Raw genomic sequence first — 13,598 nt, forward strand, 5'->3', positions numbered from 1 at the left:
AATACAAGAAAACATGCTCAATCAGACAAACAGCATCTCTGAAAATATAGAGGTAACATCATACTTAACAGTGAAAGACTGAAAGCTTTCCCCCCAAGATCAGGAACAACTCGAGGATACCCACTCTCACCTCTTCTATTCAATCTTTTATTGGAGACACAGCCAGTGCAATGAGGTTAAAAAAAAAAGAAACGAAAGGCATACAGATAGTCAAGGAAGAAGTAAAACTGCCTTTACTTGCGGATGACATGATCATCTACATAGAAAATCTCAAGGAATCTACAAAAATGCACCAGAACTAATAAGTGAGTTTAGTAAGGTCAAAAGACAAGGCCAATTAAAAAAGAGAGAGGAAAAAAATCTATTGCATTTCTGTATACTTGTAAAGAACAAATAGAAAGTAGAATTTTTTTTTTTTTTTCTGTGAGGAGATCAGCCCTGTGCTAACATCTGCCAATCCTCCTCTTTTTTTGCTGAGGAAGACTGGCCCTGGGCTAACATCCGTGCCCATCTTCCTCTACTTTATATGGGATGCCGCCACAGCATGGCTTGCCAAGCAGTGCGTCGGTGCATGCCCGGGATCCGAACCGGTGAAGCCTAAGCTGCTGCAGCAGAGCACACGCACTTAACTGCTTGTACCACCCCAGAAAGTAGAATTTTTAAAAAACCCTATAACAACATCAAAAGCATGAATTATTTAGGGATAAACTTAACAGATATGTGCAAGACCTGTACGCTAAAAATTACAAAATATCCCTTGAGAGAAATTAAGACTTAAACAAATGGAGCTATACCATGTTCACAGATTGAAGGATTGAAAACTATAAAGATATCAATTTCCCCAAGTTGATCTGCAGGTTCAACACAATCCCAATCAAAATCTCAATGCTATTAGGTAGAAACCGACAAGTTGATTCTAATGTTTATATAGACATGCAAAGGACCGGAATAGCCAAAACAATCTTGAAAAAAACAAGAACAAAGTTGGACTATCTACACTATCTGATGTCAAGATTTACAATACAGCCACAGAAATCAAAAGAATGTAGCACTGGCATAAGATTAGACAATAGATAGAACAGAGACTCCAGAAATAGACCTACAAATATATGTTCAATTAATTTTTGGCAAAAGTACCCAGGTAATTCTATGGGGGAAAGGAGAGTCTTTTCAACAAATGGTGCTGGAATAACTGTACACCCACATGTCTCTATTTCTCCTCCTACAAAAAAACCCCCCTTATCTCATACTATATATAAAAATAAACTCTAAATGGGTCACAGACATGAACATAAAGTTAAAATTACAAAATTTCTAGAAGAAAATCTTTGCGACCTTGAGTTGGCAAAGATTTATTAATTAGGACACAAAAAGCACAAACTATAAAAGAGAAAGTGATACATTAGACTTCATTAACACTAAAAACTCCTGGTCTTCTAAAGACGCTGGTCCAACATGCAAGAGACAAGCACAGACAAATGTTTGGATTTATATCTAAGACATATAAAGAACTCTTAACGATTCAGTATGAACAAAACCAACCAAATTCAAAAGTGGACAAAAGATCTGGACAGACACTTCACCAAAGAAAATACACAAATGACCATTAATTAAGCCCGTGAAAAGATGCTCAACATAATTAGTTATCAGAGAAACATAAATCTAAAGAAAAATAAGATATTCCTACAAACCCACTAGAATGGCTAAAATTAAGAAGACTGATAATTCCAAGTATTGGAGAGGATTTGGAGCAAATGGAGCTCTCATATGCTGCTGGTAGAAATGAAAATTTGTTCAGCTACTTTAGAAAATATTTTGGAAATTTCTTATAAAGTTAAACATACACTTTTCACACAACTCAGCAATCGCACTCCTAGTTATTTTACCCAGAAGCACTAAAAACCACACTAAGACTTATGTGGATGTTTATAGCAGCTTTATTCAGAATAGCCTAAAACTGGATACATATGAAATGTCCACCAAATGGTGAATAGGAAAAATATTGTGGTACATCCAAACAATGGAATACTACTCAATAATATCAAAGAATAAATCACTGATCTATGTGCAACAACATGGATGAATCCCAAAAACATTACCCTAAATAAAAGATGGCGGGCCGGCCCCGTGGCTTAGCGGTTGAGTGCGCGCGCTCTGCTGATGGCGGCCTGGGTTCAGATCCCGGGCACGCACCGACGCACTGTTTCTCCAGCCCTGCTGAGACCGCGTCCCACATACAGCAACTAGAAGGATGTGCAACTATGACACACAACTATCCACTGGGGCTTTGGGGAAAAAAAAGGAGGAGGATTGGCAATAGATATTAGCTCAGAGCCGGTCTTCCTCAGCAAAAAGAGGAGGATTAACACGGATGTTAGCTCAGGGCTGATCTTCCTCACACACAAAAAAACAAAAAAACAAAAAACAAACAAAAAAAACCAACAACAACAACAAAAAAGAAGATGGCCACCACAGGGTACATACTGAATATTAATGTCACTAATATGACATTCTAGAAATGGCAAAACAAGGGCCTGGGGGTAGGGGAAAGGGACTGACTGCAAAGGGGCACGAAGGAACCTTTCAGGTGATGGAAATGTTCTATATCTTGACTGTGATAGTGGTTACTTGGCTATATACAATTGCCAAAGCTCATTGGCTGTACACCTAAGAATGGTAACACTTTTTTGTATGTAAACTATACATCAATAAACCCGATTTTAAAAAGATTAAAATTCTATAATATAAGTCTCTCTAGAATTTTTTTTTCCCAGAAATACAAATAGTATTCAGATTAGAAAGAAATACAGTGGGGCCACTCCACATACTGTTCTTCACCCTAAAACTAGCAGAGCTTTCACCTGAAGCCCAGCTACTCAAACTGTGGTCCAGAGATCAGAAGCATCATTAGCATGACCCTGAGAGATTCTTAGAAATGCAAACTCTTGGCCCCAACTTAGATCCACTGAATCCAAATCTGTATAGTATCAAGACCTCCAGGTGATTCCTAAGCACAATACACTTAGTACATGTTCACTTCTATTGCTGCAATACATTGAGATGACAATCGACCATAGAACTCACCTGTCCATATAAATGATCTGAGGAAATTCCAGCTTATTGTGAATTTTCTCTGGCTGACCAAGGGACTGATTGAACTCAAATCTTGAGAGTTCAAAGGTCAACACTGGAGGTAGCTTTGTAAACCAACGCTGTGTCAAAAGTAGAAATGTGGGAGAAAGAAGTTAATTTTAGGAGATAGCAACAGCTAAATGTAAAATATCCCTCATGGAAGTTTCTTCTTTCGGTATAGACTTTATATTTAAATCAAACTCATACCAGAACTTTTTAAAATCCCAAATACTAAAGGAAATGACTACTTAGAATCATGTCCTCTTAGAGAATATGATTTCTCAAGACTCCAAATTTATGAGCCAGTCAACAGCATTTTACTCAACTATCACCCTCAGAAATAACTAGCCTTAAATATGTGAACTGCATCAAGGATCTACACAACTCATTAAGTCATCAGTATTCAAAAGAGGTTCAAAGTTGAAGAAAATGGCTAGCCTAACCATAGAATTAGAAATTATGATCTAAACAGCACATAACTTAGGAGAAAACTGTCTCCATGAATCAGCTAAAAAGACTAATATGTGTACATATATTATATACTATTTATCTACAGTCTTTACTATTTATTTACAGTATTTACAAAATTTGAATCCTCTTTATGTCTAAAAAGGAAATTTAAAATAGCCTATGATTATGAGTTCTCAAGTTTCTGAGAAAACCTCTCAATTCCAAGAATTTACACATCTAAGAGACCCAGTCAAATCAACCTACAATGTTACCTTGAGTTCCAAGAAAAAAAAGCACTGCCTTATAAAAAAGATCTCAACTCGTCACTGATCTTGGATGAGGAAAAGCTAAACCAGAAAATGCATTTCTGTTCAATTCACCTGTATGCCAGAGGTCTCTGTGAACAGCTTTAACCCTTTACCAAAGGTGCAAACAGCTACGCCCCCTTCACACACCCTGTCGGCACAAGGTGAATCCAGATAGTCTGTGTGATGACCCCAGGGCTAAATCTAAATAAGCATAACAATTTTCTTTTCTTTTTTTTTTTATGCAAGTTCCCATCCTTGAATAAAGGTCTCCAGAGGTCTAAGTAGCTAACAAACATTCCTTCTCTTTTGTAAGAGCATGCATCAGCTCTGCACAGATGGTACAGATGTTATGCCTCCCAATCGGGACTTCGTACTTTCTTGGAAAGCTAAGGAGGCAGCAGCTCTCTCCCAGTTCCAACTGCTCTACAGCTAATGTACTTTGACAAGGCTCATGTTCAGCTTCCTATATTAATTCAAGAAAGCTTTTCTTTCTCCTACAGTAATTACTGAGATGGACTCATACAAGCCACAATTTTGTTTCAAAATGTACGATGAAAGGAGAATAATCCAAGCTACGTGGTATTGACAATTATGCTACAAATGCAACTCACTAATTCTTAACCCAATTAGAATTTTGAGATATTAATTACTCTTGCTCTCCTTTTAATTTCCCCCTTTCTTTCCAACCCACAAAAATAAATAAATGAATATTAAATTTAAAAAATTTTAAAAGCAAAGGTAGAATTTACAACTGAGAACAATAAATACTATAATAGGGAAAATATTCTAAATGGCATACCATAGGAGTTAATCACTGTACTTTTACCCTCCGAAAATATGGAGGCAGTGGGTTCTCCCTACTCAGGTACAGGTAGGCTTCAACAGAAAGAGAGAAACTTGATCATACTTAAAACATCAGAAGCAGCATACAACCTTTATATGATTAACTCAAATTCATATTTTAGTAAAGAAGGTATTTATCAAACACTGAGACTCACTAATTCACACCAACTCATGAGAGACTTCTGACTAGTTCAAGTTCTATTAGGTGTAAAGTTATTGAACACGTGATGGGAAAACAGTTTGCCAAAAAGCTCAGTCCTACTTAACTGGCTCTGTCATTGGCACAGCAAATAAAAGTATCCAACTCACCTCTTGTCCATACTTCACTGAATGATCGGAAGGAAGCAGCTCAATGTCACCCTCCACCATGGCCCCTTCCAAACATTCGTCTAAGTTGCGATAACCATTTACCTGAAGGGGATACTGGCCGAAGGTCTCATTGTTACAAAAGTGCTTTCCTAGGCAAAGAAACAGATTGCTTTTTTAAAGACATCACTACTGCTATCTAAAGCCTTTTTTCTGGCACCACAGAGACAGTGTCTTCTTAATTCAGCAACTTCCTGAGAACTGGTGAGAAGTACACATAAGCCTGCGTGGCAGCCTCTAATGAATCAGTGGACGCAGGCACTGATCATTACAACTGCTATCATGGCAAAAAGCAAGACAACCAGACATTATATGCCACCTGATCAAAGACTATCCACCACCTGTGAATTAGTCTTGCCAAAAAAAGCCTTACCTGAATCCGGACAAACTCTAGATCCAACTACCAATTTACAAAAAGAGGAGTAGAGAGGAACACGTTAAACTATATCATGGATAGGCAAGCAGCACAATTCCATACTGTGGCGAACACCAGAGAACAAACAACCCAGGTTCTTAAAAAAATACATTTCAAGGAAAAAAGGATGAAGAGGCAGAGTCTACAGACTTTGAAAAGAGACTTGAAAGACATATCAACCAATCATATATGAATCACATTTGAATCCTGATTAAAACAAACTGTAAAAAACTCACACTCCCCTACCCCTTTTCCCCCTTCTATATATACATATATATATACATACACACACATATATAATTATAAAACAAATTGGAAATTTGAACACTGACTAGATATTTAATATGAAGAAATGCTATTTTTTGGAGTGATAGTGGTATTGGGTTGTTTTAAAAAGAATATTGGAGGGTAAAAGTAGACAGGGGTCAGATAGGAAATGACTGGCCATGGGCTAATGGTTACCTAGTTCACGGGGGGTTTTATCTTGCTCTATTTGTATGTGTTCAAAATTTTCCACAGTTAAAAAAAACATTATGTTTCCAACATGCAGCTTAGATAAGACTCTATGGTAGACAAACATTTTTGGCAGTCTAACTCAATAAAACCTTTTGAGATTAAATATTACATTGGAAAAAACAACACGGAGATAACTGAGTAACATCACTGTGCGTCTGACATTAATACCAGACTTGGGCAGTGCAAATGTCATATAATTTAAGATAACGACTCTGAGATAAACATTGTGCCCATTTTACAGAAGAGACTGAGGATCCAGGAGATCACATAGTTTGTCCACGATTATACAGATACTAAGAGGCAGAATCAATATTCAGACCTGGATTTGTCTGACTCTCAAGCCTTTTCATTATACTGCCTTACCAAAAGGACACAGTAATACACATACAGTCACAGATCTAGAATTAACATTTAGAGCAGAGAATTTACCTTCACGAACCCCTTCAGTGAGGAAAGTACCGTAGAATAGCTGCACCATTGGATTTTCAGATTTGTTCCTGGGATTGCTGCTTTTAAAAAAAGGAGACAATTCTGTTCCATCTGGATCAGATAAACACTAAACTAAACCCAACCATCACACAAAAGCAAAAATAGTACATTTTCATCAAACCCCAAAGAGCCAGGTAGGGTCTAAAATAGATAACAGATCAGTTCAGTTCATACATTCATTGAACAAGTATACGCCCAGCATTGTGCTAAATTCTGAAGACACAAAGATAAGAAGGCATGATCCCTGGCCTTACGGAGCTGAAAGTCTAATACGGGAGTCACAGATGAAGACAAATACATGTATCGGTATATAGTCAATGTATCCATCTATATCCAATCATAGATGTATACAAGGTATAGAAGTAGTATAGAGGTAAGAATGAACCCTCTAGTGCACTTTTGCAAATAAACACAAAAATGTTTTCCCAGTGGCATGACAGTAATGCAGTGAAAATAATTTTTACAAGCCCATCAGTGAAAATAATTTTTACAAGCCCAGCTTAAATTATTAACTACATAAATTGCTATTAGCAGAGATGTTTTATGATATACATTTCTTCCACCTAGAGTCAAAACAATCTAGAAAACAAATTTCTCAGGATCTGTATTAGGCGAGGGATATGTGTCTTCTTTGCCCTGAATTTCACTTCAGCCAGGGACTGAGACAACTAAAAGCTATCCTCTAATATTCTACATAGACTTCACAAGTCATCTTAGATTAAATTTAATATATCCATATTACACCACTATATTCACATCTAGGATTTATTTAACCTTTTAATACACTTTATAGCACAGGCTATGACTTTACGAAAGTTAACAGTTATGGCCCCGTTAGTAAAAAAGTTTCAGGTTAAGATGATTATCTATATTCTTAGAGGGGACAACCAAAGGCAATGGGGATACACAATGTTGTGAATATGTGAGTGGTTACCCCACGAGGTTTGGTAAAAACCAGCAATTTCTACTTGAGAAGAGTATTTTTTTCCCATATCATAATTCTCACTGGACCACTGTGAGCAGGAAGGATGTGCAAACAAATCCTCAACACTCACTTAACATTAACAGCTAGCTGGAATGCGTCCTCTAGCCAATCCAGGAGCTTGTGTGTGAATTCACTCACATCTTGCTATAAGAGAGGCACAAATTGCATACGAGTTAGACCCAACACTATACTTTAAGAAATGAACATTTGCCCTTATCCCACCAATGATTAAGATTCTTTGGCAACGAAAGGCTTTACTTTTCAGGGCCAAATATCATGAGGATACAAGGAACACTGGAACCTAGCTACTATGGATAGAAGAGAAGGAGCATTGGGCCACCTCTGACCAAGCTGTGGCTCAGAGGAAATTGGAACTCTACTACTTCCAGCCACATCTATTTGTAACAAACTAACAAATTTCCAATTTGGCCTTAAAAAAAAATCCAAAGAATGGACTGAAGTCCTCTAGAACAATATGAGACCTGAATGGAGAAAGGAAACTTGTATGAAATGCTTTGAAAATTTTATAGAACTGTAGGACCTTTACATGAATAGAGAGAAAAATTAATATTATGAGGAAGAAGTTGCTCTAATAGTGACAGCTTTGTTTTTTAATAGGAGGTAGGGAAAAGAAAGTACTAACGTTGGGAAGAGAAAGATTGCTCAGAAAAGCTGCTGAACTCAGGTTTAGATAGTTTTAAACATAGGCTTTTTATCTGGGCCATCCCAAGACAAAGACACAGGCAAAGGACTCTACGTTTTTCCATGACCCTTTGCTGTGATTCACTGAGATATCTTTCAATCTTCCCTCCCTCTCTCTCTCCCTCCCTCTCTCTCTCCCTCCCTCCCTCTCTCCCCCTCCCCCTCCCCTCCCCCTCTCTCTCTCTCTCTCTCTCACCTGTTCCTTAGGCATTATAAAGGACAAAAGCAGGCACCCACAGTCCTGCTTAGTCATGTTCACAACTTACTACACAGTTGGAATAAAGCACTACCACAGTAATATTAACAAGGCATGATTTCAAACTCCATGGAGTTTGAGGAAAACACAAGGAGAGCAGAGTTCTCGTACCTGCTGTTCCTCAGGTGATCGGAACGCTCCTTTTAAGAGATCTAGGGCTGCAGAAGGGTCTACAAATTTGCGATTTGATCCCATCATCAGAGCAAACAAATACTGAAGCTCTTGCATAAACACGATATTTCTCTTTTCCTGTAAAAAGGACAGCAATATATTTGGAAAATTAGAACATATAAAGAGAAAAGTTGTCACCGCCTAATTTATATTTACCTAGATCTAGGTCAGAGTCAGGTCTCAAACTATGTTACAGGTACTCTCATAAGGTCTTTGTAGGGGATTACCCTAACCTGAAGAATATCTATGTAAAAGTCAGAGAGATAATATTATCAGAAAAGTGAAAATGCTTATTTTCTGAAGCTGCTGCCCTCCCTCCTGTCAGGAAACTGCATCACCAGGGTGAAATCCTGGGAAGGGTTAGGTGGCTGGCAGGAGGCTACGTCATTCGGCAAAAACAGACTGAAGGCTCTTCTAAGAAGGTCCAGGCCTCCGGCATCAGGTCATCTATCCTGCATTACGTGGCCTGAGCGGCTAATGGAGCAGTGAAGGATGCCACACACAGCAGTATTTCTGAATCTCCCACACAGTGGCAGAAGAGCTGAGGCTGCCAGCGTGACTCACCACTTTCTTGAACTGTTTTTCTGATTTTATTCCCACATAACTTTACATTTTGGAAAACCCTTATTTCTTGTCACAAATTAGGAAAAAGCCATTTGGAGACGAAAACATGTAATAGCACAAGCAAAGAGCATCAGTTATCAGCTTTAGCCAAAAATGTAAAAGCCTTTGGGACGAAAGGAACTAAACATCAGTGAAGATTCCTCAGCACCAACTTACCGTGTGACTTGGACAATTTTCAAGTACATTCTGTGGCAGACTATAGCTGAGAACAAGTCTTCGAAATTCAGGCAACTGAAAGAGAGACTAAAATAAAGAAAGACATGGATTCATAGCCTTTTTTTCAAAAGAACTGCTACAAAAAAATATTTCTTTTACCTTAAAAGTACATATAATTGTCAACCTAGTAATTCTACTTTGTTATGTTGAAGGAAATAATAATGGCTATGCATAAAAATTCAGATGAAAGAATGTTAATCCTTTTAGGAAAAAACAACCTCCTGGCTAAGTATAGGAACAGAGTAAATAAATTATAGTACATTTATACAAAACACTGTTATGTATTCATTTAAATAATATTGTAGAAAAAATGTTTTCATAAAATGGACTACTACACAGCAGTGAAAATGAATCATCAAGAGCTACATGTATCAACACGGATAAATCTCAGAAATATATTTCGTGTGGAAAAAAGGTACAAAAAATAGAGTATTATATTGTTTATATTAAGTTTATTTATATCTGAAATGACATGATATATTGTTTGGGGATCCACACATGTGTGGTTATACCTGTGGGGAAGGGAGGATGTAAATGGGGATGGTACAGGGATTTGTAACATTTATTTCTAAAGCTGACTGGTAGGTACGGCAGAGTTTACTATTCTCCACTCTTGTAAGTATTGTATTTTAAAAAATTTTAACAGCAGATATCTCTGGCTGGCAAAATTGGAAAGAGGGATTATTTTTATAATTTGTAAATCATACATTTTTCTACTATGAATATCTTTTGAAAGTTAATGCTTTTTAAAATCCCTTGTATGAATATAACTCCTCATCCAACATACTCCTCAAATGAAAATGCCCTCAAGCCTGAATACTGGAACAGGCAAAACACTTTAGAATAGGCAAAACTTTGTAATCAGAATTAAACAAAATACTTCAATCGTATTCAAAAAGCCCCAGGTATGCCTTCCAAAGTCAGACACAAACTCAAAGAGATGGTATCAGACCAGAGCCATGTGCCACCTCTCCAACTTCCCTCACTCTCTCACAAGCCCTACTGGAATTCAACCAATAGGGTGGGTGTACAACTGGGCTGGGAATTTAAAGTCAGGTCACACTGTCATACCACAGTTCTATCTGGAGCCAGGGCTGGATTGCTCAGCTCTACACTCGGCCCACTGTCTTCTCTTTCACCTCACCTGTCTACCCAGCGCATCTCCATTCCTCCCAGCTTCATACTTACTCTGCTGACTACCCCATAATATCTTCCAGGACCTCTGTCCTACCATGAGAAAAATGGCTTTACTTTCTCAGTCTCTTCACTCCACTCTCCTCACCTCTGCCGAAATCTAGCTTTCCCCTAAGATGCCATTATTCTTAAAAGCCACAAAAGTGTGAGCTAATATTATTCACATTTCCCAATCCAATATTGATATGATCCTCCAACATGTGCTGCTTCTCCTGTATTCTCGGTATCACTTAATAATAATTACATCCTCCTCCTCATCCTCCTCCAACCATCAAAGTTTAGAACTTTAGAATAATCTTCAAATCCTTTTCTTTTTCTTTTTTTGTAAGGAAGATTGGCCCTGAGCTAACATCTGCCAATCCTCTTTTTTTTTTTTTTTTCGCTGAGGAAGACTGGCCGTGGGCTAACATCCGTGCCCATCTTCCTCCACTTTATATGGGACGCCACCACAGCATGGCTTGACAAGTGGTGCGTCGGTGCGCGCCTGGGATCCGAACCAGCGAACCCCGGCCCACCGCAGTGGAACGCACGCACTTAACTGCTTGCGCCTGCCCTTTTCCTTTCTTAACCATCCACATCCAGTAAGTAAGAAGTCCCTTGGACTCTGCCTACGGAGTGCTATTTATAACCACCTCCTCCCAATCAGTCCCCATCACTGCTCTAATCAAACTCCCATCACTGCTCACTTGGATCACTGCATATGGTCTCTCTGACTCCAGAACTTGCCCTCTACCAATCCACCTGCCACACAGGATCTTCTAACCTGTGTGCCTCTAATACGACCAAAATAAAGCTCCTGATTCACTGAAGACTATCATCTGGTAATAGCTCTTCTTACTATCCAAGTCCTGTCATCTTACTAGGTGACTTCAATAAACATCCAATCCATGGGAAATCCTGTCAGCTCTACCTTCAGAATAAATCAAGAATCCAACCTCTTCTCTATTTCCATGGCTACCTGCCTGGTCCAGGCCACCATCACCTCTCACGTGGATGACTGCAACAGCCTCCTTCAGAGATCCCTCCACTTGTATCCTTGCCCCCTCCATTTGGCTCTCTTCATAGTAGCCAGAGTGAGTCTTTTAAAACTCAGGTCAGAGTTCATCACTCCTCTGCTCAGAACCCTCCTCCCCACCTCACTCAGAATAAAAGACAAGTTACCTCTCCAACCTCACCTCCAATGACTCTCTTCTCTGTTCCTAGCATTCCAGCCATTCAGGACTCTTTGATGGCTCATGAACACACCAAGCCCACTCTCACCTTAGGTCTGTTGCTCTATGGTTTTCCCCACCTGGAATGTTTTTCCCAAATAGCTGCCTGGCTCACTCCCTCGCCTCCTGTGTGTCTGGCATCTGCTCCAATCTCATCCCCTCCATGAGGCCTAACCTAACATCACAGCTGATATTGCAGCCTGCTCCTGTCCCTCCTGCATTAATTCCAAGCTCCCTTACCCTGCTATTTTTTTCTGTCACACTAATCACAATCTAACATATTACATCAATTTATTTAGTTAGTTAACTAGCTAGTTTTTCAGTTTATTGTTCCTTGTCTGTCTTGCCTTGGTTCACCCCTACGTCTCAAGGGCCTAGAACAGTGTTAGATATTCAGTAGGTGTTCAACTAGTATTTGTTGAGGGGACATATATGCGTATCCATTCAGCCCAGGGACCCCCTGGCTTCCTGAGCACCTTCTCTCTAGTGACATATTCCTCCATCTCTACACCCACATCCAAGGCCACACTCACGACATGTTAATACCTGAAAAGCTGACAACTCCCAGACCCAAAATTCAGAAAATCCCACTCGAACCATAACCTGTCTTCTGGCTTATTTGTTCAATTACCCACAGGACATATGATCTATGACTTCATCAGGAGCCCAAGCAAAGTGACCTCTTTCAGTTCTTCCTAAGCATTAGTTCCTCCCTGTCTTCATTTCTGCCTCATCTAGTTTTGATTCCATGGTCTTTAACCACCTTCCTTAAATTCTCAAAATGCCCTTTTGTCCTTTCACCATACCCAGCAAACCTTCTGACCTAAACTAATTTAACTTTCCACTTAAGAGTTTCAGAGTGCTAACAGAAAGTCCTGATAAAAACAGGACACATTGATACCACCATACATTTAAGGTCAACAACCTCAAGTAGATCTTCAAGTTTTTAGAAATGCTACTATTGTATTCTGGTGCCAACTGGCTTTCCTACTGTCCACAACTATTTTAAACTTTCACTCCCTTTAAAATCTGACTCTGTCACTTCTCCACTCTGCCTCAGAAAATGGCTGCTTATTTCACAGAGGAAAAAATGACTATTAGAAATGATTTCAACTTCAACTTGAGGTCATCATTCCTTCCTTCTCCTTTCCCCCAGAACTCTCTTGCCCTTTTCCTCTTTAGGGCCAATCCCTCCCGACTCGCTCTACATCCTGTCCTCTTATGCTTTCTCAGAAACCTCATTCTGTTATCCTCTCTATCTGCTAGCCCGTCTCTCATAGGAGTGAAGGCTGAGGGGGACAGGAATCCGGGGAAGGTTCTCAATCTCTCTCTGTCTCCCTCTTGACAGGAAAAGAACTGACTGACGCCCCTAATTCCACATTCCCGTCTACCTTCTATTCTCAACACAGATGCTGGTGGTCCTCTTAGAATGGAAGCAGGATCATATCACTCCTCTGCTCCAACCTTTCAATACTTTCCCATCTCATATACAATTCCTAAATCCTCACCACGACCCCAAGCTTCCCCACCACATATCCACTACCTTTCTGACCACTCCCCATCACTCAGTCCCAGCCTTCCTAGTATTTCTCAACACTTTAAACAAGCTCCTGAACCTGGGTCTTTTCACTCGCTGTTCCCTGTCCTGTAATGTTTTTTATGTAATTATGTAACTATACCAAATGTTCTTTATGTGACTATATGGCTCATTCCTTCACCC

At 39.2% G+C, this 13,598-nt stretch overlaps 1 protein-coding gene across 7 annotated transcripts in view; it reads right to left on the minus strand.

The window, feature by feature from the left end:
• Positions 1-13,598, minus strand: part of USP28 (ubiquitin specific peptidase 28) — a 59,446-nt gene that overhangs the window by 20,192 nt on the left and 25,656 nt on the right. For 4 of the 7 annotated variants that reach the window (XM_087433709.1, XM_087433713.1, XM_087433707.1 and 1 more), the window contains 6 exons: positions 9,414-9,500; positions 8,574-8,711; positions 7,575-7,648; positions 6,460-6,539; positions 5,043-5,191; positions 3,085-3,212 (listed from right to left, as the gene is read on the minus strand). In XM_087433709.1, coding sequence (XP_087289835.1) covers positions 3,085-3,212; positions 5,043-5,191; positions 6,460-6,539; positions 7,575-7,648; positions 8,574-8,711; positions 9,414-9,500 — 656 coding nt within the window. Of the gene's footprint in view, positions 1-3,084; positions 3,213-4,689; positions 4,761-5,042; positions 5,192-6,459; positions 6,540-7,574; positions 7,649-8,573; positions 8,712-9,413; positions 9,501-13,598 lie in introns of those variants that run through there. The other 3 variants (XM_087433708.1, XM_087433711.1, XM_087433712.1) reach the window with 3 other exon arrangements.

This window comes from Ceratotherium simum, chromosome 7 (assembly GCF_057802395.1).
Source record: "Ceratotherium simum simum isolate JZ-2026a chromosome 7, ASM5780239v1, whole genome shotgun sequence".
Classification (NCBI taxonomy): domain Eukaryota; kingdom Metazoa; phylum Chordata; class Mammalia; order Perissodactyla; family Rhinocerotidae; genus Ceratotherium; species Ceratotherium simum.